General features: G+C 37.6%; 1 protein-coding gene across 2 annotated transcripts; it reads left to right on the top strand.

Annotated features, from left to right (window-relative positions):
* The first annotated feature begins 16,714 nt into the window (after window positions 1–16,714).
* LOC145165532 (heat shock factor protein HSF8-like) lies at window positions 16,715–19,897 on the top strand. Of its 2 annotated transcripts, XM_079084263.1 has the most exons (3): window positions 16,715–17,146; window positions 18,017–19,182; window positions 19,549–19,897. In XM_079084263.1, the coding sequence occupies exons 1-2, from the start codon at window positions 16,862–16,864 to the stop codon at window positions 19,151–19,153; spliced, it is 1,422 nt and encodes a 473-aa protein (XP_078940389.1). In that variant the 5' UTR covers window positions 16,715–16,861; the 3' UTR covers window positions 19,154–19,182; window positions 19,549–19,897. The 2 variants fall into 2 exon arrangements, with proteins under 2 accessions (XP_078940389.1, XP_078940388.1); XM_079084262.1 differs by lacking the exon at window positions 19,549–19,897 and having other exon boundaries at window positions 18,017–19,381.
* The last annotated feature ends 7,789 nt before the right edge of the window (window positions 19,898–27,686 follow it).

Here is a 27,686-nt window from a genome sequence, read left to right on the forward strand (position 1 = left end):
GGCATAAAATAGGAGTTTGTGGGTTTTACTTAGGAAAATTACGTGTCTGAGGGAATTTCCGGACTCAAAATCACTTAAAATTACTAAAAAGTCCGAAATGGTTGAAAATCCGGAGTCAAATGGTAAAATCCGGAGCCAAACCACAAATTCTGAAGTGATACTCTAAGTTCCGGAGTGGGTCAGCAGCTTCCGGAGCGGATCCGAGTCTTCCGAGGTGCGAGACTTTCCGGGGCGGAGTCTTCCTAGCGCATGTGAGATGGTCCGAAGCGATGGTTCCAGAGCGAACCCTTCCGGAGTGAAGGAAATTCCGAAGTGTACAAGGTCCGGAGCATGCGAAATTGTCCGGCTGAGAAGATTCCGAATCAGAAGGTCTCCGGACCAAGAGGGTTCCGGACTAAGAGGGTTCTTTTGGGTTTTCTCCTTCAGTTTTGAGCTGTTTTTTAACAAAGGAAAGGATTGGGTTAGTACGGATGTTTATAAAAGTTTGAAAGAGATATGAGAGAGATTTGGGAGAGATTTGAGATACAAAGAGATATTTGGGAGAGAGAGAGATAGAGTGGGAGAGATTTATAGAGACTTTGTCGGGGGCCTTTATTAGTGTTTTTCTTCATAGTGCAAGGACCGTAGGCTTCGTTACACCATATTTTGAGTGTTATACACCCCCGAAGGGCACAAAATAGTGTTTTATAGAGTTGTTACATCACTCAACCTGATTAGGGTTTAGAATTTCTGAACATTTGAAACTTCCAAGTAATACTTTGCATTAAGATATAGAGTTGTACATTAGCGAACATAGAGTAAGCCCTAACATATAAGCACTAGTTGAGTCGACCAGTTTGACCTGTTGACTTTGTTTGACTTTGACTTGATTAGAAATTAACGGTTGTCACAAAAAGAGATGTGGGATGCAATAAAGTCCCGTAACCTAGCGGATGATCGTGTGAGGGAAGCACGTCTACAAACCTTGACTTCTGAATGCGAAAGTCTAAAGATGATGGACAACGGCACTATTGATGGGTTCGCATCTAAACTTTCGGGCATTGTATTTGTTTTAGCAACCCTTGGAGAAGCAATACCGCAGCAGAAGTTGGTGAAAAAAATCCTTACAAGCCTACCTAGATGATTCATTCACATTTTTGTTGCACTCGAACAAGTTATGGATCTAAAATCAATCACCATTGAAGATGTTTTTGGAAGACTGAAAGCGTACGAAGAACGAATAAAAGATTCAGATAAAGCAACTGATTCGAATGAAAAGTTACTTTATTCCAGAACCAAAAGTTCAAACAAAAAGCAAGACTCAAACCGTGGGAGAGGACGAGGATCGAACCGAAGCGGGCGGGGCCGAGGACGTGGTCGTGTTCGGTATAACACCCAAAACCACGATCAGAGGAACTTGTCAAAGAACCGTGATGATCAAAGACGAAAAGGAAAAAATCATGAACAACGAGACCTATCAAATATTTAGTGTTACCGGTGTGATAAGTACAGACACTTTGTTTTGCGATGCTCGGAACGTAATAGGAATCATGAAGCAAATCTCAACGATGCCCAAGAGGATGTCGATCACGAACAAGGAACATTTTTTTATGATGCAAGAGGAGACAGTCTTCCTCAATGAAGAAAAATACATTCCACCTAAAGTAAAGGCGAATCAAGAAGACGATGATATGTGGTACCTCGACAATGGGGTAAGTAATCACATGATCGGGAAGTACTCGTAATTCCAGAGTTGAATGAACGGATAACCAGAAGAGTAAGATTTGGAAAATGGCTCGTGTGTTTGAATTGAAGGAAAAGGGTTGATTTTGTTCGAAGGTAAAAACGGTGAGCAAAAGTTTATGAAATATATCTATTACATTCCCTCTCTTCGTAGAAATATCATTAGTCTTGGCCACACAACATTATCCGGTTGTGACATTAGAATGCATGGTGATTACTTAACAATGTAAGATCGAAATAGGAGGTTGCTAATGAAGGTTCCGCGTTGAGAAAATCGTCTTTATAAAACACGACTTAAAGTCAGAAAACCCCAATGTTTGCAATCAAATATTGATGATGACTCTTGGTTATGGCACGCACGACTAGGCCATATCAACTATGGTGCGGTAAATATAATGCACAAGTTGACTAGTGGAGTTCTGGTTTTGAAAAACCAAAAAGAATTTTGTGAAGTTTGCGTGATAGGCAAACAAAATAAGCACATGTTCCCGAAGAAAGCTAATTATAAGTCTAAAAATATTCTCGAGATGTTACATGGAGATATTTGTGGACCGATAGATCCTTCCACTCAAGCCGGTAATTAAGTTTAATTGATGACTTTACAAGATACATGTGGTCCTTTTTGTTGAAGCATAAAAATGACGCGACGGATGTAATCAAGAGATTTAAAAAGTCAATCGAAAACCGAATCGGGAAAGAGATAAAAACATTCCACACGGATAGAGGCGGAGAGTTTACTTCAAATGATTTTAATCGTTTTTGGAGCAAAGAAGGTGTTGCAAGAATGTCAACGGCTCCGTACTCACCCCAACAAAATAGCATAGTAGAATGATGAAATCGGATGCTAATAGAGATGATGCGATGTCTTATGAAAGCAAAAGAAGTTCCAAATCAGTTTTGGGGTGAAGTCGTTCGACATGCAACTTATATTATAAATCGTACCCCTACGCGAGCATTAGTAGGAGTCACGCCTCACGAAAAACTCTATGGTCAAAAACTGAATCTTGAAGATCTAAAGGTGTTCGAATGTGTTGTGTATGAAAGAGTTGTTTCGAAACATCTAAAGAAACTTGACGATAGATTGAGACCAATGGTTTATTTTGGGAAGGAACCGGGTTCGGGAGCTGCTCGTTTACTTAATCTGTATGCAAATAAAACTACTATAAGCAACAATGTAACGTATGATGAAAATTTGTCATGGCAATGGAAAAAGGAAATGGAAAAAGGCACGAGAACAGTAGCAACGGAAAAAGAAAATGATTCTGGCACTTTCAAAATTGCTTGGGCCACTTGGATAAATCAGCTGCATAATGGGCCTCACCAGCCCAATACCAATGCTACCCCATCTCCGCAACATTAAATTGACAGCCCACCAACAGCGCCAAGCCCACCAGCAGACAACCCAATCTCGACAGAACCTGATACGGACAACAACGATCACGAGTCTGATGGTAATAACGAGTTCGAAAATAACCCGGTATGTCGTACTTGTCGTGTCTCCGTTTTGCCGATTCGCCTCAACGATTATGAACTTAACATGAACGAATTGATGTTATTGTTTGACGAGGAACCAAGGAATGTTAAAGAAGCCATCGTGAAACCCAAATGGCTTAAGGTGATGAAAGATGAGATCGAGTCAATCGAGAAGAATAACACTTGGATCCTAGTACCTCTACCTAAGCATGCCAAAGCAATCGGTTTGAAGTGGTTATACAAAATCAATTGAAATGCGGATGAAACGATCTCAAGGTACAAAGCCTGACTTGTTGCAACAGGCTATGTACAATAATATGGCATTGATTTTGATGAAGTTTTCGCACCAGTAGCCCGACTCGAGATGATTCGTTTATTGATCGCTCTCGCAGTCGGGGAGGGATGGAAAATTTACCACTTGGATGTAAAGACGGCCTTCTTGCATGGTGAATTGAAAGAAGTGTACGTACAACATGTCACACCCCCAAAGCAGAACGGCGGAAACGTTCGGGGGCGGAGGACTTCAGGTAAGTATCACAACACATGCAATATAGTAATCAAAGTACAAACAACCATTGCATTAATAAGTATAAGTTTTACATAAGTGTTTAAACATTACATATTCAAACACTAAAGTAGGTACAGTAGAATACAAGAGTCGCGGTACGGTATTAGGTAGTCTTCTCAAAAGCTTCGGGAGTGTACCTGTCTACTGGATTCCTGAGAATACAAGTTATTTGGAAATAGTAGATCAACATTTAAGCTGGTGAGTTCATAAGTATTTTAGTTCTGTTAAGTATACCCTAAGTTCTTTGGATAAGTTCACTGGTTTCTCCAGGAAATCCTATATTTCCTGAGGTGATTAACTGATAACCTCAATAGTTTCCCTCTGTAATTACTTAGTTTATACTAATTATATATAACCTAATATCGAATGGACAATCAAATGGGTGTATCTGCCCTAAGCCCACAACCAAACAAGGAACAGGAAGTAAGGCGGAAGTCACACATTTCACTGTCAATCGGATATTACTTATGTATAACTATGATGTAGAAACTAAGGAATTATAGAATTAACCACTAAAGGTCTTTTATGTTATACTAGTTTACAGAGATTAAATGACTAAGTTCCATTTGATAAGTAGTTTAATTCCATAAACAGTTTCATTTGTAAAAGTGGTTTAATCTATAAACCGTTTCATTTGTAAAAGTGGTTTAATACCATAAACCGTTTCCTTTGTAAAAGTGGTTTAATCCCATAAACCGTTTCATTTGTAAAAGTATTCTTAGTTTTATCCGTTCCACAGTAAAACATTAGTATTAATCCTGGAAAATATTATATTATCCATAATACTGCCTTGTGGTTTTAAATGTTCAAAACCAGAAGTACAAGTATATTTACCATACTTGATTTAATGATACGTAGCTTTTACTGTAAGTAAAAACTACAGAATGTATATTTGGTCGGGATGTAATTATCTTTTCTTACTCTTTTAAGAGAAGTATATTACTTAGTAATTCACTCGTTGTTTTATCCATGTGAGTTCTATTAACCATACTAATATGACGGATATGCCTGCGGCGACGTTCTTCAGGCGTCAGAATGGTATGATATTTGACACCCTAGGCCTGTCGGCCAAACTGTAGCGAACAGTAGAGGTTCGGGATTGTCAGTCCCATATAGATCTATACACAAATTCACGCTCTCCCTATAAGAGATTTTGGTTAATAGGTCAGGACTTAAAAGTCGTACTTAGATAAGTACACCGTGAAGGGCCTCACAAATTTATTGTTTCAACGAGATTTATGATGTATTATTACCCCGTGTTTGCTAACCCTGGTACTCTGTATAGTACCTTTGTTAATGCAAACTCGGTATCACGTATTATTACCCCGTGTTTGCTAACCCTGGTACTCTGTATAGTACCTTTGTTAATGCAAACTCGGTATGATGTATTATTACCCCGTGTTTGCTAACCCTGGTACTCTGTATAGTACCTTTGTTAATGCAAACCCGGTATGATGTATTTTTACTTCTTTAATATGTTGTTCATATATTAAAGGTATTATACATATCCTGGTATATTTAAATGAATTTTTGGTAATTTCCTTGGAAAGTATACAATCGTGAATCATACTTGTGTATTTAGTTCTGAATCATAAATTATACCTATTATAATTTATATGTTCTATCTGATTAGCATGATTTCTCATGGATGAACACATTTGCTCAGCCTGATACAAAGGTAATGATACCAAAAGGAGTAACATTTTATACTCATATATGTATAATATATATATAATTAAGAAGGAAACGACCTTCGGACAAATAACACCACCTTAATTCCACATCCAAACAAGGAAAAGGAATTAAGATAATTCATTAGTCCTAAGTCCTTCAAATCTTATTTATATATTTATACATATATAAACATGATTTTGGCAATTATAATTTAAAATAGTTTATAAAACAATTTTCAAAGAATTTAACGGAGTTTACATGACTTTAAAGGTTTAACATGGCTTTAAGTCATTTTGGAAGTATTTCGTAATTATTAAAAATATACGAAAAGCCTTTGTGTGATTTTTATCACATAATTATTAACACAATTTATATTGTGTTAAACTTGTATTCCCCCCCCCCCCTAAAAAGCATTTAAAAGCAATTAAAAATGTAAATTATAGGGGTATGAACTCACCTTGATAAGCGGTGATTCGGGCAGCGTTTCGTTTCCCGGAAAAGAGTTTGTTTGACGAAAAACCGGCTCAAATCGGGCAGAGTTTCGACAGGAGAGAGGATAACTTCTCGAGAATTTCGGGGCTCCGGGGCTTGCTTCGGGCTTTAGACACGATACCGGGGCCTTGGGGGGTCGTGAGAAAGTCGAGGGGGTGAAAATGTGAATTTTGGGGAAATTTGGGGTGAAAAACTCTTCTTAGCCGAGGAGTCTCGCACCCTTTATATAGGGGTGCGAGGGTGCAGTCCGAAGGCGGTTCAGCAGCCACCTGGCGAGGCGAGGAGGTGAGTCAGCAGCTATGTGGCAGCTCCTGTGAAGGCCACGTGCGAAGGCTAAGGCGGTGGAGATTTCGGACCCTGGTGCGAGGCACGTGATTTCGGACAGGTGGAGGCTCCTAAGTGGACCGAACTTCGGTCCAATGGGGAAGAAGGGTGACGACTTCGGACCAATGAGAAGCGAACACGTGGAGGCCTCGCATGCGAGGTGACGTGTCTGATGATGACTCATGCGAATTTGCCCGGTTTTCAACATTTTCTTGATTTTTGTGCCAAAAACTTGCGAAAATAATAACTTTCGCATACGAGCTCCGTTTTTGGCGTTTTTTATATGCACGCGTAGGTAAAATCATTCTACGACTTTCGTTTAGACTTCGTCGGCTGATTTTGACTTTAGTTTTAATATTATTATTTTTAACAGACCAGGATAGGAAATCCGTTAAAATTTTATAACTTCTTCATCCGACATCCGTTTTCGTCTGTCTTTTTACCGTTGTACTACTTTTGACAAGACCTTTGATTCTCGTTTAAGTTGCGTTGGCTAAATATCGATCGATTTATATTTCGAATTTTTAGCTGTCTACTGCTAAACCGAAACTTCGAAAAATCATAACTTCCTCATACGAAGTCAGATTTTTACGTTCTTTTTATGAACGTTCTCGGTTTAACATATTCTACAACTTTCATTTAGATTGTCAAGGCTAAAAAGCCTTTTATCGAAAATTCGCTTTTTACACTAAACAGTGTTTTGCCGGTTTTATCGCGGATTTTCGATTGGTCATAACTTCTTCGTTATAACTCGGATTTCAGTGTTCTTTATATTTTTGGAAACCTTGTTACAAACTCTACCACTTGGTTCATCCCAATTACGATTATTGATCAATTTATTTTTGACCAAAATTTGACTGGTGTCACACGACAACCCGAAGGTTTTGAGAAAAAAGGAGAAGAAGGAAAAGTGTACAAGCTCATGAAAGCTTTATATGGCCTAAGACAAGCACCAAGGGCGTGGAACATTAAACTTGATGACATTTTACGCGGAATGGGTTTTATACGATGTTTATAAGAAAATGCAGTGTACAAAAGGTGGCAAAAGGTGAATACATCATAGTGGTCGTTTATGTTGATGATTTATTTGTAATTGGGACGTGCCAGGAAATTACAAACCAATTCAAGAGTATGATGTTCGCGAAGATTGAAATGTCGGACCTTGGATTATTAACTTATTATTTGGGGATTGAAGTTTATCAACAAAAAGGGTGTGACACAATTAAACAAGAGGGATATACAATGAAAATTTTAAAAGAAGCCGGGATGGAAGAATACAGTGCCACTCAATACCGGGACTAAAATTGTCAAAGGCCGAGAATGAACCGGAAGTTGAAGCCACTCATTACAAAAGGGTAGTTGGATGCTAACGATACCTTCTACACACTCGTCTGGACTTATCTTATTTTGTGGGAGTTATAAGTAGATACATGCAAAGTTTGAGGGAATCTCATGTGCGTGCGATCAAGCAAATTCTTCGTTACCTTTATGGTATAATTTCGCTTGGAATTAAAGATGAGAAATGTGACGAGTTGAAACTTTTGGGTTATAGTGACAGTAGTCATAATGTAGGCATGGATGATGGTTGGAGTACTACTGGTCACATTTTCTTTCTTGGTAAATCCCCTATTACGCGGTGCTCACAAAAGCAAGAAACCGTTGCTTCATCTTCGTGTGAAGCTGAGTTCATGGCAGCTACTTTGGCAGCATGTCAAGAAATTTGGCTAAGGGAGTTGCTCGCGGAGGTGACCAGATTAGAGAAGCAAAAGGTGTTAATTCGTACAGACAACAAGTCGAAGATTGTGTTGTCTAAAAATTCGGTGTTTCACAGGAGGAGCAAACACATTCACACTCGTTTCCACTTCATTTAAGAGCGTGTGGAAAACGACCAAGTTGAAGTCGAACACGTGGCGGGAAATGAACAAGTGGTGGATCCCCTAACAAAGGCCTTAGCACGAGTAAGGCTCGGTGAAAAGAGTTTGTTGCTTGGTGTGTGCCAGTTGCTGTCTCAACCATTCAGGGGGTGATTGTTGGACGAATAGGTTGAGACCATAGGCTTAATGTCGCGGTTCGACCCACCAGTGCCTTGGAGCATAGTCCAAGCTCAACTCGTATTCAATTAGGAATCATCACGATAATGCTAGGGAACGGATATACATGTGTTTAGGTGTCTTAGTTGTTCTACAATTCATTGTCTATATAAATGTGATACCGAGATTTGTATAGGCATCGATTCATAGAGTTTGGCGAAACCGATTTCTCTATTTTAATCAAAGAGATAGTTTGATTATTTGTTTTGTGTTCGATAGCTATGTTTCAATTCTTCAATCTGCTGCTTCGTTTTTCAATTTCCAGAATACACCATCGAGATTGAAAGAAGAAGAATCAAGGACATTGTTCATTGTCCCCATCGAGAACCTGCAATAAAATAAAAAAATCTCGTTTTTTTATTAAACCGGAGAACCACCATTACCTGTTGCTACTTCTGCTTATATCCAAAAAAGCCGAGAACCCAACTATCTTCCAAGAACCATTGAGACCATGACTGCGAGATACACCTCCGATAATCACCTTCAACCATCATCATGAAACCAACAACCAGTTAACCACCGTCACCTGTTCGAAACATCACATGTGAAGCCCGAGAACCAAATCGAAAACAAAATTGAAACAGAAATCAAAATCAAAATTGAAGAAGTTTTGGGCTAAAGGGGTTTTCTTACAGATCTACTGAGAACGTGTAACCTGTTACCAGATAAAGTAGGTATTTTAAACGGTTCTGGAAATCATAATGGTTAATGCGTACATAAAAGCTCGAAAAGCGGTAAATCAGGTGGTATCATTTCGTTGTGGGATCCGACTGTTTCTAAGACGATTAGGGTGCGGGGTTTCGATCATTTTCTTGTATTGGAAGGAGTTTGGAGTTTTTATCAACTTAGATGTTATGTTATTAATGTGTATGCTCCCCAAGAGAACGCTAGGAAATGGAAAGTTTGGAATCACATCCTTTCGTTTATGCATAATAATCTGGGTCCCTTATATTGTTTTTGGTGATTTCAACGCTTTGAGAAATCAATCTGAAAGGATGGGTTCGGTTTTTTTCGCGGTCTTCTGCTGTGGATTTTAATCGTTTTATTGTGGATGGAGGTTTTATTGATGTGTCGATGGGTGGGTTCTCTTTTACCAAAATCACCCCGCTTGGAGATAAAATGTCAAAATTGGATAGATTTCTTGTTACTGATGAAGTATTGGAGTATTTACCTTTGTTGTGTTCAGAAGCTATTAGTAGCCCTATTTCAGATCATAGGCCGATCATTCTGAAGTCTGAAGCTCTCGATTGTGGTCCTATTCCCTTTAAATTATTTAACTATTGGATGGAGCTTGATGGTTTTCATGATCTGGTGGTCTCGAATTGGGAGGATAATTCCAGAATCAATGCTACAAGTAAACAGAATATGTTGAAAGAAAAATTCAAGAGTCCTAAAAAGGAAATTCAAAATTGGCAACAAGTGAAAAGGATTGATATGAAAACAGAAAGTTCTCACATTGTTAAGAAACTGGATGATTTAGAAAAGAGCATTGATGAAGGAGGGGTACCCAAGATTTGATGAATGAAAGACTTAATCTTTTGAGAAGTATTAAAGATCAAGATCATATTATTATTAATGATGTGATGCAAAAGATTAAATTGAGATGGTACACAGAAGGAGATGAGAAATCTAACTTTTACCATGCTATGCTAAACAGAAAAAGAAGGGTTGTAAATATTCGAGGCGTGAAGCATGATGGCGACTCGATGACGATTCCTTGACAAGTTAAACATATTTTCTTTTCGTATTTTAAAGAAAACTTTAGTCGGGTGGGTGGTGTTGAGCTTTAAAACCGTAGCATTCATTTTAAATAGCTCTCGGTTCTCCATGTTGAGGAACTTATTCAAACTGTTACGGCGAGTGAAGTTAGGGATGCTTTTTGGTCTTGTGGGAGTGACAAGGTGTCTGGCCCGGACGGTTTGTTACATATTATTGTTACATATTATCGCCCGATCAGTCTTATTAGAATGCAATATAAAATTAATGCCAAGGTTCTTGCAAATCGGCTTGCTAAAGTGGTGGATGGTGTCGTTAACAGTGACCAATCATCTTTTATAAAAGGTCGTCATATTCTTGATGGTTCGTGTAACATCCATAAAATTCATGAAAATTTAAAACTTTTTCAAGCATTCAAAAACCATTATGTAATACAAATTTTTTTTCAAAATAGTTTAAACATCAGAGTATCCCAGAAATCCAAATCATAACGTGTGAGTGGGAGTGAAGCATGATGGCGACTCGATGACGATTCCTTGACAAGTTAAACATATTTTCTTTTCGTATTTTAAAGAAAACTTTAGTCGGGTGGGTGGTGTTGAGCTTTAAAACCGTAGCATTCATTTTAAATAGCTCTCGGTTCTCCATGTTGAGGAACTTATTCAAACTGTTACGGCGAGTGAAGTTAGGGATGCTTTTTGGTCTTGTGGGAGTGACAAGGTGTCTGGCCCGGACGGTTTGTTACATATTATTGTTACATATTATCGCCCGATCAGTCTTATTAGAATGCAATATAAAATTAATGCCAAGGTTCTTGCAAATCGGCTTGCTAAAGTGGTGGATGGTGTCGTTAACAGTGACCAATCATCTTTTATAAAAGGTCGTCATATTCTTGATGGTTCGTGTAACATCCATAAAATTCATGAAAATTTAAAACTTTTTCAAGCATTCAAAAACCATTATGTAATACAAATTTTTTTTCAAAATAGTTTAAACATCAGAGTATCCCAGAAATCCAAATCATAACGTGTGAGTGGGAGTGAAGCATGATGGCGACTCGATGACGATTCCTTGACAAGTTAAACATATTTTCTTTTCGTATTTTAAAGAAAACTTTAGTCGGGTGGGTGGTGTTGAGCTTTAAAACCGTAGCATTCATTTTAAATAGCTCTCGGTTCTCCATGTTGAGGAACTTATTCAAACTGTTACGGCGAGTGAAGTTAGGGATGCTTTTTGGTCTTGTGGGAGTGACAAGGTGTCTGGCCCGGACGGTTTGTTACATATTATTGTTACATATTATCGCCCGATCAGTCTTATTAGAATGCAATATAAAATTAATGCCAAGGTTCTTGCAAATCGGCTTGCTAAAGTGGTGGATGGTGTCGTTAACAGTGACCAATCATCTTTTATAAAAGGTCGTCATATTCTTGATGGTTCGTGTAACATCCATAAAATTCATGAAAATTTAAAACTTTTTCAAGCATTCAAAAACCATTATGTAATACAAATTTTTTTTCAAAATAGTTTAAACATCAGAGTATCCCAGAAATCCAAATCATAACGTGTGAGGATGTGTATGGTTATGCCTTCACCTTGCCAATCTGAAGCACCTTAAACAATAAACTGAAACCATAAGCACAAAGCTTAGTGAGTTCCCCCAAAGTACCAACACACAAACAGTAGCATATATACAAATAACAACATACTATGGGTCCAATCAACCATCGGATTGGAATACCCCAGACCCTCATCCATCGGGTTGGAATGCCAACATACTATGGGTCCAATCATCCATCGGGATGGAATACCCTTGGCCCTAAACCATCGGGTTGGAATGCCAACATATTATGGGTCCAATCATCCACCGGGATGGAATATAATCGGCCCTCAACCATCGGGTTGGAATGCCCACATACTATGAGTCCAATCATCCTCGGGATGGAATACTCTCGGCCCACAACCATTGGGTTGGAATGCTCCGGTCTGTTGGCTCATGCACAAAGCAAAAAAGCCTCAACCACCAATCAAACATATGCACATATATCAGATAATCACATAACAGTCTACAAACAGTCAAACGATCTACATATCACTAAGCATAGCAACATCCTAACTACCAAGATACCGATCTAATCGATCATAGCCATATAGAAACATCCTATCTACCAGGATACCGATCTAACAGATCACACTAATAATAAATCAGGATAGCAATCCAAAGGGCCGGCCTTGGTGCCTTCGACCATTGAGTATAGTGAGGAAAACTCACCTCACAAGTAGTGCTGTAGTGACAATATCCAACTCCCAATCATAGCTCCAAGCTCAAACGCCTGTAACCACCATATGACTAGTTCCATCAAAATCCCAAATTACCAAAATACCCTCAGAAGTCAATCTTGGTCAAAGTCAAAGCCAACGGTCAAGGTCAACAGTCCATGTTGACCCGACTCGTCGAGTGCAACTTACTGACTCGTCGAGTTCCTTCAGAACTTAGAAATCATGAAAACTCGAGTCAACTCGCCGAGTCCATGTAATGTCCAGGAGATCGGGTAAACCTTAACCAACTCATCGAGTTATCTCACTAACTCATCGAGTTCACTCAGAATCCAGAAAGCGGGAAAACCCTTATCAAACTCGTCGAGTTCCTTCAACCCTTTTCTCATTCAGGCTCTTTTAAGCGAAACCAATGTTCCAAACTGTAGATCTAGCCTCCTAGGGTGTACTTACCACATAAAGGTGCCAACTTTACGTGCATGCAAGGCTTCAAGAGACTAAAATGCTAAAACCAAGCTTGATAATAGGTTTAGGGCATGGAGAAGGGCCAAAGCTTGATAAAGTCGATAACTTTATGACTATGGGGGCCTAGAGGAGTCTAGATTTGAAGTTACAACTTCAATTCATGCCCAACTTCCAAAAATGGATCCAAAGTGGGCTAAAAAGACCCTAAACTCTTGAATGGAGAGATCTAACAAGAGAATGATCAAGGTAACAACTTTTTACCTTCAAATGGTTGCTACAACTGAGTAGATGTTGGATCTACAAGCTCCTTCTCGTTCCAAGCTCTTTAATCTTCGAGTTCTTCAAGAAGTGCACCAAACACACACTCTTTAGCCTTACACACACTCAATATGGAAGGTTAGCTTGATTAGGGTTTGCTTCTGGACGATAAGGTGGTAAGGGAGGCTGGAGAGAGGACTTAAGAATATTTAAATAGGGTGCAAACCCTAAAAATTAAGGTTTTCATAATCAGCTCCAACTCGTCGAGTAAGTTCTCTGGAATAAGCGACCCTTCTTGGTTTCTACATGACGGGTTGGGGCCTCCAACTCGTCGAGTAGACTTTCTAAAGTGCACAAATCCCTAAATTTTATTCCTGAAAATCAGGATGTTACAGTTCGATCATGCTCAATGAGATTATCGATTGTATAGAAAGAAAAAGAAACAGTTAATGTTTTTTAAAGTGGATTTTGAAAAAGCTTACGACTCTTTGAGTTGGTAATTTTTGGATCGTATCATGTCTTTTATGGGTTTACCCATCAAATGGCGTGCGTTGATTCGTACTTGTCTTCAGACTTCTAGATGTTCTATTTTGGTTAAGAGGAGCTCGACTAAAGAGTTTTCTTTGGAAAGAGGTGTTCGACAAGGAGATCCCATTTCACATTTTATTTTTATTTTGGCTATGGAGGGTTTACATGTGGCTATCATGGACGCCATGCAAGCTAATCTTTTTACTAGAGCTGCAGTTGGCAACCAACTATAATTTTATTATGTCCCATTTATTTTATGCAGATGATGTTATTTTTTTGGGGTGATTAGTCTCAAGAAAATATGGATAACGTGGTGCGTATTCTTCATTTTTTCCATCTGACTTCGGGCATTCGTCTAAATTTACACAAGTCTAATCTGTTTAGGTTGGGGTAAATGAGGATAAGGTCAATCTATTGGCAGAGGGGACTCGTTGCAAGGAACTGAGGAAGGTAAATTTCCTTTTGTTTACATTGGTATTCCTGCTGCTGAGAACATGGCTAGAGTTGCAGGGTGGATATTGATTATTCAGAAATTTGAGGAAAGACTTGCCAAATGGAAAATTCCTTTATTTTCTATTGGAGCGAGATCTATGCTTTTAAAGGCTGTTTTAGGCCCTCTAGGGATTTATTTCTTCTCTATTTTCCTTCTGCCAACTACTGTTAAAAAATATCTGGAGAGTTTGAGGTCTCGTTTCTTTTTGGGGTTCTACTGATGTCAAGAAAATTCCTTGGGTGAAATGGGACCTCGTTATGGAGTCTAAAGATAAAGGAGGTTTAGATATTGGTAGCCGGGGGAATTTTAATCATGCTCTTCTCCAAAAATGGCAATGAAGATATCTTATTGATAAGGGTTCGTTGTGGGTTAAAGTCATTAATTCGGTCCATAATAAACACAGTGGGATTCGTTTTGGTGATTCCTTGGGGCATAGTCCGGGTGTGTGGGACAGGATATTGAAATCGCTTAATTATATTCATGTGGCAGGTGTTATCCCTCATAATACAACTATGCGGGTTCTTGGTGATGGTTGCTCAATCTGCTTTTGGTATGATATCTGGATGGAAATATGTTGCTGAAACAAAGATTCCCACACCTTTTCTCTTTAGACCTGAATGAAGATTGTTTCATCTGAGATCATAGGCATGATGGTGGTTAGTGGTGGGAGTGGAGGCGTGACATAAGGGGAGGGTCAGAATCTTACCAACTCATGGAATTGAACTCTCTGATTGAGAATGTTACCTTTAATTCCCATGCACATTCGTGGAGTTGGAGTTTGAATAACATGGAATTCTTCTTGGTTGCTGATGTTAGGAAAGCTCTTGCTGACTTTTTCCTTGCTATTTCAGTTTCCAAAACTAGATGCAACACTTTTGCGCCCAGAAAAGCCAATATTTTCATTTGGAGGTTGATGTTAAATCAGTTTCCTGTTAGACAATCTCTAGTTGATAAAGGAATTAATGTTCCTTTGATCACTTGCCCATTTTGTAATGGAGAATCAGAAACTACTTCTCATTTGTTCCTGTTTTGCGACCTAGCTACTCAAATATGACATAATATCTTCAGATGGTTAGACCGGTTATTTGTGCCTATGACATCGATCTCTCAGATTTTTTTTGTGGTTGGATTCGCAGCCTTTATCGAGTGGTAAGAAGAAAATGGTGGATCTCATTATAATTTCTACGCTTTGGGTGTTATGGTGTTATCAAAATGATGTGATTTTTGAAGGAAATAAGTACCGAAGACAGACGATTTTTGATTCTATCGGGGATCTTTCTTTTTCTTGGTAGAAGTCTAGGAATCAAAATTCCTCTGAATGCATTTCTAGTGTAATTCCTCTAGTTTCTTGCTAGAGCCGTTTTTGTTTTCTAATAACTTTCATCCGTTCAAAAAAAAATTGTGAAGGAGAACGCTTTGGCAAAGGCTCTATCACATCCATGGTGGCCGAGATTGAAGATGTTCAAGATTTTGAATTTTATTTTTATTTTTTGTTTTTAATTTAAGATTTTTTTTCTCTTAACAACCATCCGATGGCAATTAGATACCAATAACCGGCTAACCCCTTCATATTTTGAATATTGACATTTTTTAACACATAAAAATCGAGTTTATTCCTTTATAAAGCCAAAAAATAACATGAGGTACCTTTTAAACAAAAAATGATTAGTTTGTTAGGCTATAGTGATATTATCCAAGGTTATTAAAAAACATGATTTTGATCGTAGAATTACACGATTCTACGATCCCACATCAATATTTCGATTCCGATCTTATCAAACTCATTTTTAGGTAGAATCGTAGTAGAATCGTAAAATCGGATCGTGAAATCGTAAAGTCGTAAGCGTTCTGATTTTGCCTACACTAATTTTTTTTCCGACCAGTTTTCCTTCTCATTTGATTCTAATTAAATGAGTATAATTCCAAAACTCTAAAAGGAAACAACAAACAAAAAACAACAATTAGTGTAGTTGAACTGTTGATGTTTCAAAAATGAATTACTAAGCATGAAATATAGTTTCGTGATTTGCAAATAACTAAATATACTCGTCATTTTTTTATTATTTTTTTATTTCATTTTAACATGATGGTTCGGCCGTTAGCAATTTAACACATAAGTAATATGAACAAAATAGTCCAATAATTCATAAAAAATGAAAATGAATAGCCATATTGTATATATAATGTTTTTGGCATTTTATGTTAGTTTTGATTAAGTGTGATGGTTTGGAAAGTGAATAGTGTGTACATAATTGATGTTAGATAATTAACAACAAGATTCTTCATTTTTGGCATTGTTTTTTAGATTTTTTTTGGGTTATGTGAATGAAAACTAATTAAAATTAGCACTAGCAATAGTTCATTGGTAGAATCTTACAAATTCTATTCGATTTTACGATCACGATTTTACAAAGAATCTTACAAATTCTATTTGATTTTACGATCACGATTTTACAAACATGAAAATGATTTTGATTTTGTAAACCTTGATATTATCCCTAAATTTTATCCTAATTTTAGTTTCTTTTGGATGTGAAGGTTGATATCTTGAAAATAGGTCCAAGTTATTTCAGGTCATTATTTATCTGTCTATAACAAAAAGATATTAATAAACAAATCCAACTTGCGATCCGTGTCCCCCTTTCATCGACCCATCTAAAGATCTAATCATCATTTTCTTTTTCCATAGTTTCTCCATACTTCCACTACAATTTTTAATCTAGGGTTTTTAAATTCCGTTAATGGCGCTACCACATCCCTAAATTGGACACAACATCCATCGCCATGGAAGCTCGTAGTTATAGTAATGCTGCCGCATCCGCACCAGATGGCGGTACTGCTGCTCCACCGCCTGCACCGCCTCCGATGTCCAGTGTCAATGCTCCACCGCCCTTCTTGGTCAAGACTTACGATATGGTGGATGATCCTGCTACCGATAAGGTTGTTTCTTGGAGTGCTACGAATAACAGCTTCGTCGTCTGGGACCCGCCCGAGTTCGCTAAAGACCTTTTGCCCAAATACTTCAAGCACAATAACTTCTCCAGCTTTGTTCGACAGCTTAACACTTATGTATCATCCTGTTTCCCTTCCTATTGAATTTCAAGTTACTGTTGACATGATTCTCTGATTGCTCTGTATTTGATTGGTTATGTTTCTAATTGCAGTAAGTGATTAGATGTTAACAGATTTGTAAATTTCAATCACTTTTCACGTATGATGATCCATTAGGTTAAGAATTTAACATTTTAGGGCAAGAAAGACCAACTGTTCATATTCTGGTTGCCTGGAAATGTGTAGACTGTAGAGTTGTCAAAGATCTTATTACTAACTATTTCTGAGCGTACAAAGTAATACAAAAAAGCAGAGTATCATTCACTATGTAACATCAATGCTTATCTTTGTAATTGGGCAAATAGATACCACCAACATGGCATCCTCTTCCGTATGATGTGAGGTCTCAGGAAAGACAAATCATGAAATGTAAAACCCCATTTTCAGATTGATCTTTCATGTTGACTGGTTGTCAGATTATATTCTTGAGTATCAGTCTGCACTTCTGGTGTTTATGTTGGATTTTCAGTGGATCTTGTAGGTTGAATTAGTCTGAGATTGTCACCTTCCAATTGTCTTTTTCATACCATAATCGGAAGAAAAATGCACTCAATCCTTTTTGGTTACGTTTTTGTTAGTTGGAGTCATATCTGTATAAAGCCATAGCAGCTCTGAAACATTGAAGATACTGAGATCATTTAGCTTCTTATTTCCTTTTCCCCATTTGCTTAGATCACGAACCTCTATAAGACTAACTAAATCACAGAGATAAGAATATAAGATTAGATAATGTTGGCTTCATTTCTCTTTCTCCTGTTATATATATTTTAACCCTATTTCATAGTTTGATCCTCATTCTATTCTTTCTTTTGAGGTGTTTTCAAACAGGGGTTTCGAAAAGTCGACCCTGATCGATGGGAATTTGCAAACGAAGGATTCTTAAGAGGCCAAAAACACCTGCTCAAAACCATCGTCCGCCGGAAATCCACCTCCGGCCACCACCAACCACCGCCACAGCCCCACCAACAAACCACCTCTGTGAGTGCATGTGTTGAAGTCGGAAAATTCGGTCTAGAAGAAGAAGTAGAAAGGCTAAAAAGAGACAAAAATGTCCTGATGCAAGAACTTGTGAGATTAAGACAACAACAACAAAGCACAGACAACCAAATGCAATCAATGGTGCAACGCCTTCAAGGCATGGAACAAAGACAACAACAAATGATGTCATTTTTAGCAAAAGCAGTCAACAGTCCAGGATTCTTGGCACATTTTGTACAACAACAAAACGAAAGCACAAAATTAATAACAGAAGGGAATAAAAAAAGAAGGTATAAAGAAGAAGACGGGGTCATTTCAGACAATTCACCTGATGGAAGGATTGTTAAATATCAACCAATGATGAATGATGCTGCACAAGCAATGCTTAAACAGATCATGAAACTAGACACTGCATCTCCACGTTTAGGTCCTTTCACTTCAGGGGTAACCCTTCAAGAAGTCAACCCACCACCAGCTTCCGGTCAACCCTATCTACCATCAGTCACCGGTGTATTATCCGCACCTCTACAAGCAAATTCCAATGTCATTGCAACAAATCAGAGTCTGCTAGCGGATGGTCAACAGCTGCCCGAACTGCCTGAACTACCCGAACTGCCCGAGCTCTCACAGTTGCAAGAAATGGTGCCTGAACTGTATCCTGAAACACAGAACATGGTGGATGAGAAGCTTCAGTTAGAAATTGGGGGGTTTTCACCTGATGTGGATGTAGAATGGGACAATAATTTGCTGACCGAAATGGAGAAATATCTGACCGCATATGACCCGTCATGGGAGCAGTATATTGAGGGGAGCCCGGAGGTTGACACGGCTGATGACATGGACGCGGGCCCGGCCCCGGCCCCGGTGGATGATGTCATGAATGGAGTTGATAGCAAATCTTCAGAAAGTAGTGAGTGTTCGAGGTCTCAAGTGCAACAGCTTACTACACAAATGGGGCTTCTTTCTTCAAATACTAGAAAATCTTGAAGCCATATATTATACAACAAACATGTGAGGTAAAAATCCGAAAAAGAATTATGATATTTGTCGTAGTTGTTAGTGTGTTTGTCTTTTTTTTTTTCTGCCCTCGAAGGGAAAAGCTAATACTTGATTCAAGATTTGCCTTCTTTTTGCATGAGGTACTTGTATACCTAAAATTTCGGACGCTTTATTATGTCTTTTAGAAAAAGAAAAAAGAAAACATTTATTATACAAGTTCAAACTCGTAATCTTTGTTGGGTGAGGTATTTGTATGCATGACATGACATGTTGTATTGTGATACTGTGTTTGATGTGCACTGGATTAGGATTAGATTGATGTGAGTAAGACAAAAGACAAAATAGGCATAGAAAGTTTGTCTAATATGCTATGGATGTATCAGGTAGAGTATGGAGGAGAAGTAGCAAGGAATGTTGACTCAATGAAAGTAGGGGTATATTTGTACAGCGACATGAGATAGATCTCTTGAGGTCAGAAATATAACCTGAGATCAGCTAAGTTATATACCTTTTAATTATGTAACAAGCCAACAAATTAGATAATTGAAATGAAACTTAAGTGCATGACTAATTTACCTTATCAAGTTATATGAATATGATTGTATTTGATATTAGTGATGCTCAACTCAAGGAAGAGCTTCTTGGGTTGGGACATGCCAATTGCCATTGTAAAATAAATTCTTGAACAACTTTTTAAATGTATGACTAGTGACGCACAGCCTTTTATGAACAGTCAAGTTCTTGAACCTCACAACAAAGTTTATAAATGAGATAAATTGAGTTCCATTTACTAACCGAGATAGGAGGTACGGGGTGCACAATCGAAATCGAAATGATAAATGTGAACTTGAGAATACGGTGGTCTGAGGGTAGCGCCCTTGGGTGCAAGGTTCCAAAGGGCTACGCCCCTGACGCCCTTGGGTGCAAGGTTCCAAAGGGCTACGCCCCTGACGGGGTCTAGGGACAGCTCCTCCAGCGGGGTCCAAGGGCAGAGCCTCTGTCGGGGTCTAGGGGCAACGCTTCTAGCGGGGTCCAAGGGGTAGAGCCATGTATTTTCCAGCCATGCATTTTCCCGCGAAAACTATTACTGACATCATCTTAAGTTGGTTATGTCTTAATAACCAACAATTTTGACGCAAAAAAGGATGCAACTTTCGTTTAACTACTTTCCCTCTAATATAAAAACTTTTTCTACTTCCAGAAAAAGGGTTGGATTACATACACGAAAATCATATATTATTTGTTCTATCTCTCAAGAACACAAAGCCAACAATGTATTTTCCGTGTTTCTGATTTAGAAGTGGCCCGAATTTTAAATTGAAATTCTTTGGATTATCCCAAATTTGATTTCGTGATACCCCAGACTATAGAGTCAAAATCGTAGATTTTGGAAAGTGAATGCAATCACGTCCAAAAAATATCCAAGTATATTGATATTCTTAAGACCCAAAATCTAACATATAATAAGATTAAAAAATTCATCTCTGGTTTGATGAATCACTTACCAATGATTGATCCATTAAAACATGAAACTTAAATGTTAGAAGTAGTAGTAATAGTATGAGTAGGTTCTTTTTTCGTTTCCTTCTTCACATGTTTCTGAAAATAAAACCAAAATTCAGTTACTTTCATAGTAGATTGATTGATGTAATACTAATAGGAGAGAAGAAATCAAACTAAAACCTGATTATTTGCCACCTTTTTGCCTCCACTTTGACATCCATCGCAAACTGTCCGATGTATTCCTCAAATGGGCCAGTCCCAAAAAGCATTGCAAATCAAGTAGACACACCTCAAACTTCACTATACATTCATTTTAATTTTGGGTACCAACATCTTCCCAGTTTAATATGCAAATTGGCATTAGAGAAAGGGTAAAGTCTCAAATGTTTCAAGACAATTACTTTAAATGGATAATATTTCAAAAAAAAAAAAAAAGTCCTGGTGCCTTTTGGACCCCAACTATATAAGATATGTATTGGTGACGAAAGAGATAATGGCGTAGAACATCTCTTGCAATTGTTTTAACCATGATCTCCTTATCCCCTTGTATTGTTTACCTGAGAGAGCTTCCTTGTCAAATGCCTTTATATTAGGGCGTGCCTTAACATTAGTGTGAGGTATGTAAATAATGATTAATTACAGAAGGTATCATCAAAAGTTGAATTTATAAAAGAGTAGCATGGATGGATAGTGTCAGACCAGAACCTTGATTAAGATATCAAATGCAGGTAAGGGTGTATAATTATTGACTCATTGTCTCTAAATACAACAGAAAAAATTAGCAAAATCAAATGTTGTAACCACCTTTGTCAATTTAATCAATATATCATTCAATTTTCATTTAAGTTATGTGCAGGCCGTATGAAGTTCAACAACTGGGTCTAAATTTACCAAAATGATATTAAAATAACAACATAAAATAAGAAAAGCAAAAAAAATATGAAGAACGTTTAAATTCTATGAATATCTAAGTTATTTGCAGGAAATATAAATTATGAAATGAGAGCACACAAGGTTCAAAGATGAAAAAAAATACCCTCTAAAGGCTTTGAAATGAGTCAATTTGGAACAATTGTCTTGATTTGTATCTACAAAATTGATAAAAAAAAACATAAGATTGGGGAAAACACAGTTGAGGTTTGAATTTGGAAGCCAAAACGGTAGGAAATCGATCATCGTCCTCATCCCTTGTTCCCCGTCTCTCTCTTTCTCTACAAAAATCAGAAATTTTGAATTTAAATATTAGATTGATTAACAGATAAGAGAGGAGGTGCAAGCGAAACGAAGAAAAAGATTTTTTTTTATCTCTTTACCATTGAAAACTCCAACGGATGCCCATCAAGGTGAAGAACAACGAAAACAATGATGATCAATATAAAGCAAAGGTGCACCAGAGAATTGTGTATGTTCACTGTATTCAATACGTCAGATACATGGGGTATTTATACAAAGAGAATACAACTGAAACCTACATATACGGGATACACTACTCAAGAAACTTGACTAGACCAAGTCTACAATTGAATACATGAATACACATGTGTTAAATAATTTTTGACCGTTATTACCCCCCGGCTAGCTCATGTGCGGGACGAACTCGGAGCTTGTTACATAACAAACGAAAACGATCTTTGCGTAGAGGTTTGGTAAATATATCCGCGTGTTGGTCAACGAATGAGACATGACTAATGTGGAGTTCTTTTGCTTTAACGTGTTCTTTGACAAAATAAAAATCAAGGGCAATATGCTTGGATCTGGTGCGGATAACTGGATTTTGTGTCATGAAGATGATGCCAACATTGTCACAGAGTAGTAGAGGAGCACAAGTGATGAGCGCATGAAATTCAAAGAGGAGTTGCTTGAGCCAAATTAATTCAGCAGCTGTGTATGCCAATGCTTTGTATTCAGCTTCAGTACTTGAGCGAGCAACTACCTTTTGTTTGCCGGATGTCCAACTTATGAGATTTTTGCCATGATATATAGCAAAGCCATATTGTGATCGACTATCATCAGCATCAAATAACCATCCAACATCCGAGAAAGCTAGAAGAGAAGTCTTGTTAGTTGGAGAGAAGTGTAAGCAATGAGTGATAGTGCCTTGTAGATAACGCAAGATCCGTTTGACTGCTTGCCAATGAAGAGTAGTAGGGGCATGCATATATTGGCAAACCCAATTGACCGCAAAAGTAATGTCTGGGCGAGTGATGGTGGCGTATTGAAGAGAGCCAACAACCTGCCTGTAAAGTTTCGGATCAGCAAATGGGTCACCATAGCGAGTAAGCTTAGAATTTGCATCAGCGGGAGTGGAGATGGGAGTGGCTGATGACATGTGACTCCGATCAAGAATATCATGAAGGTATCCTTCTTGACTGAGTGTAAGGCCAAATGTAGTACGGGTGATTGTAATTCCCAAGATATAATGAAAGATCTCCCAAATATTTGAGTGCAAATATAGAATGTAGTTGTTGAATGAATCGTTGTATGAGATGCACATCTGTTCATGTGATGATTAGGTCGTCAACATACACAAGGATGTAAATAACATCCAATCTTGATTTGTGCACGAAGAGTGACGTGTCTGAGTGGCAAGCGCAAAATCCATGCTCGGTTAGATACGACTTGAGTTTGGTAAACCAGACTCTTGACGCTTGTTTTAGGCCATAAAGAGCTTTAGTGAGGCGGCATACATGTATTGGTTTTGTATGGTCTTCAAAGCCTATTGGTTGTCGCATGTAAACAACTTCATGTAGATCACCATTGAGAAACGCATTATTGATGTCCAGTTGACGAATACACCAACCCTTAGAAATAGCAAGTGATAATACCAAACGAATGGTTGTAGGTTTGATGACCGGACTGAAGGTATCAAAGTAATCGACGCCCTCTTCTTCACTAAACCCTTGAGCAACCAGGCGGGCCTTGTATCGTTTAATTGTGCCATCCGAGTGTTTCTTTATCCTGAAAAGCCATTTGCAACCTACAAGATTGACATTAGGAGGACATGGGACAAGAGACCATGTCTTATTTCTCATAAGTGCATCATATTCAATTTGCATAGCCTCTTGCTAACATTTGTGCTTTATGGCAGACTAAAGTTATGGGGTTCGTGAATCAAGGTTGTGGAGACAGAGGTGAAAGCCTTAGGTTTTAACGAATTTGTTTGAGCTCTTGTAACCATGTGATGTTGATTGTTTTCGGCTTGGCGAAAATGGGAAGGGATAGAAGGAGATTGACAAGCACGAGAGCTTATAGTGGATTGTTGATACCTAGGGCCTGTAGAGGGGGACGGTGGAGCCGTAGATGGAGGGGAAGAATTAGGGAGAGGAATAGTTGGAGGTGTATTTGTAGTAGTTGGGCCAGAGGGTATGGGTGGGATTTGGGCTACAAGAGTTGGGCCAATGTCAACGGAGTTGGACTGGGCAGAAGATACATTGGAAGTTGGTGGGTTGGAAGGCTGTGAATAAGGAAAGATTTCTTCATTGAAGATCACATGTCGGGCAATGTACAGTCTTTTGGATGAGGGATGATAGCACATGCAGCCTTTATGAGTGGGGCTGTAGCCAAGGAAAACACAAGGAAGTGAGCGGAAGTCGATTTTATGTTGATTATAGGGACGTAAGAATGGATAGCATAAGCACCCAAAAGTTTCAAGAGATGTATAATCAGGAATCTTAAAGTAAAGTTTTTGGTATGGGGACAAGTAATTTAGAACAGGTGTAATGGTCCGATTGTGAAGGTATGTAGCAGTTTTAAAGGCATGTTCCCAAAATTCGTGTGGAAGAGATGATTGGGCTAAAAGAGTAAGGCCTTTTTCAATGATGATGCGATTTCGGCGTTCAACCGCACCATTTTGCTCATGTGTGTGAGGGCATGAGACACGATGGATGACTCCATGAGTGTTCAAGAAATTTGAAACATTCCGATATTCACCGCCCCAATCGGTTTGTAAGCTTTTGATGGTACGGTTGAATTGAGTGTGAATCATAGTTCGAAATTGAATAAAGGTATCAAAAACTTGAGATTTATGGGACAAAAATCATATCCATACGGATTTGTTACAATCATCCACAAATAACACAAAATATCGTTCGCCATTTATTGAGAAATACGGGGATGGGCCCCAAACATCTGAATACATTAATTCAAAAGGTTGCAAAAAGGAAACATATTTGTGAGTAAAAGGAAGCCGATGAATCTTGCCTAACTGACAAGGTTCACAAACAGTAGGAAAGTGTTGAGAAGAAATAAGAAGTTTATAACTAGACAAAAGTTGTCTAAGTAACGGAGCATGTGGGTGAGCTAGCCGTTTGTGCCATCCATGGAGAGTAGTGCGAAGCCCAGAAAGGGTCATAGTGCATTTGGCTTTATTGGTAAAGTGAGGGATGTGATACAGGCCCTGATCAACGTCCCCTTGAAGGAGTGTGTATCCCTGCAAAGACTTTCCAGTACAGTGAGAAGGCCAAAACTCCATATACACATTATTATCAAATGTTAGTCTTGATACACTAATGAGATTTTTAGTGAGGCGAGGGACCACAATGACAGATGGCAAGTTAAGTTTATGCAAATATGATGAACCTAGATGAGAAATAGAAAGATCATTACCATTTCCAACTTGTAGCTTGTCGGTCCCATAGTATGGCTCAGTGATTTGAAGCTTATAGATGTCAGGTGTAACATGATTTGTTGCACCTGTGTCAAAGTACCAGGCTGGATCAGCAACTGAAGATGGACTGTGATTTTGAACGAAGTTTGCTTGATGAGAATTGGACCGAGGATTGGGCCTTCTGGAAGGATAATCTGTTTGGTTGGTGCGCTGCCAACAGTCAATTGCTTCGTGTCCAGGTTTGTTGCATAACTGACACTAAGGACGTGAGCATTTGCTTTGTCATTGGATCGATTTCCAGAAGCCGATGAAGAGGAGAAATTAGAGCTGGAGGTAGGCCTCTGTGAACGATTGATATCGAGTGCAAGTGGAACTTAAGCCTTTCAAATTTGGTTAGGGTAACATGGATTAAGAAAACCTCCAGGCTAAGCGATATAGATATATTCTAGTAGATGTCTATTAGGAAAAAGCGGTCTTTCTTGAAATCTATTTGCTATATCTCATACTAAGAATATGAAGTTATAGTAAATAATATCCTTATTGATCTAATCATAGCTACTTGTGAAAATGTTTGATCATAGTCAATTTAATGAGTATGATAAGAACCATAGTCAATGACACGAGTATGATAAGAATCCTTTTATGACAAGCCTTGGTAAATGTGTATGATATCCATGTATATATTCTTTCTAAAGGAATCTCTTACTCCTTCTAGCCTTGCTATAGAGAGGAAGATTAATTAAGCCCATACTTGATTATTATACATGAATTACATCTCAATGTTCATGACTCTATGTCATTTATCAAATTCAAGATTTGATATGGCATCTTGGTAGTTGATGGATTTTCCAGAAACCTTCAAGAACTCATCAATGAGAGATTCCATATTTCTCATGTCAACGATGATTTCTATCATTAATGCGAACAGTTTGTGTTTGTGAATAGCTATTATTCAAGTTCAACAATTCCTTGTTGAAACTAGTGCCAATAATTGCTACATCAGGCTATGGTTCTTGAGCTTCTTCGAGTTCCATGTGCCTCCCACTTTCTTTATCACTAGAAGTTTGCTTTCTGCTGACTCAACATTCAGAAGAATAAGAGAACTTATTCTTTATGGATTTGTATTAATAATCTAAACACCCATTTAGAATATTATACAAATATGTAACTTGTTGGTGTTTGTACTTAAGATACAAATAATAGTGATTAAGGTACAGTCCTAAGAGCATAAAGGAATATAATTTCTACCGATTAGAAAGTAAAATTTATCCGAGAAGGTCTAATTCATCATTTATTATGATATAAAGCTTTAGATGGTGTTACTGGATTGCATCTCAACTTTATATTTGAAACTTCAACAAAGGTTTCACAAATATGATTTACCATGTAAAATATAATTATAATTATTACAGTTGTTAATAAAGTTGATTTGGTACCTACCATTAAATCTTAGACATTCATTAGAAAGGAAGTCATACAACACAGTGTATAGCTCGTTAATAATTATTTCCTCTATAGATTGGTAAAAATATGATTAGGAATATTATATATATATATATATATATATATATATATATATATATATATATATATATATATATATATAAGATTGATATATGTCAAATAAACAACATTATTTCCCTTCAAAGATCTTTTTTCTTGAAGTTGGAATATGTGTATTTCATTTATATAATAAAGATAACAATGTCTTAGATAACTTTGATTCAAATTAGTTTTAAGTCAAAAGTAATTGCATATAGAAATTAATTTTATTTATTAAACTATTAATATTTACTTTATAATTCTATTAAGAGATCTAGTCTCATAAATAAAAGGTATTCATTTCAAAATATGAATATTACTATTTTGAAAAATAAATCCAGTAAATAATCAAATATTTTAATAAAACAACCTAGACATAAATATGTAGGCATGCTAAATTTAAAACATACATTGTTCCAAAACAAATATTGTTTTTTTATATTACAAGTAATTTATGTTCTAAGCATATATATTGAACAAAACTCCGAGAGTGCAGTTCCAACTTGCTTGTGCTCAGTTGGTTACTATAAATATCTGCAAGCAAGTTATAAATATTAGATTAACATTTAAGTAACAAGTACGTGAGTGTTATATGAAAAGTACGAGTTCTATCTTGTAGATACCTGAAGTACTAGTCTGCTCCAGACTTTCTTTTTAGATTAGAGAAGTAGATTCTCTTCCAATATCTAGTTTTTTTTCTTCATAAAAAAACAAGATCCATCTATGAGGGTCTTCTTGGATTTCTTGGGCTTAAAGAGGTTCAGTCCATAAAACATAGGCTTCTTCGATCACATAAGGTGACTCCTTTTAGCCTTGCATTATTCCAAAGCTTAAAACAAATATCATTGTATTTATTGGAATATTGCTTAA

Source organism: Lactuca virosa, chromosome 3 (genome assembly GCF_052849685.1).
Source record: "Lactuca virosa cultivar CGN04683 chromosome 3, Lactuca_virosa_CGN04683_v6, whole genome shotgun sequence".
In the NCBI taxonomy this organism is placed as follows: domain Eukaryota; kingdom Viridiplantae; phylum Streptophyta; class Magnoliopsida; order Asterales; family Asteraceae; genus Lactuca; species Lactuca virosa.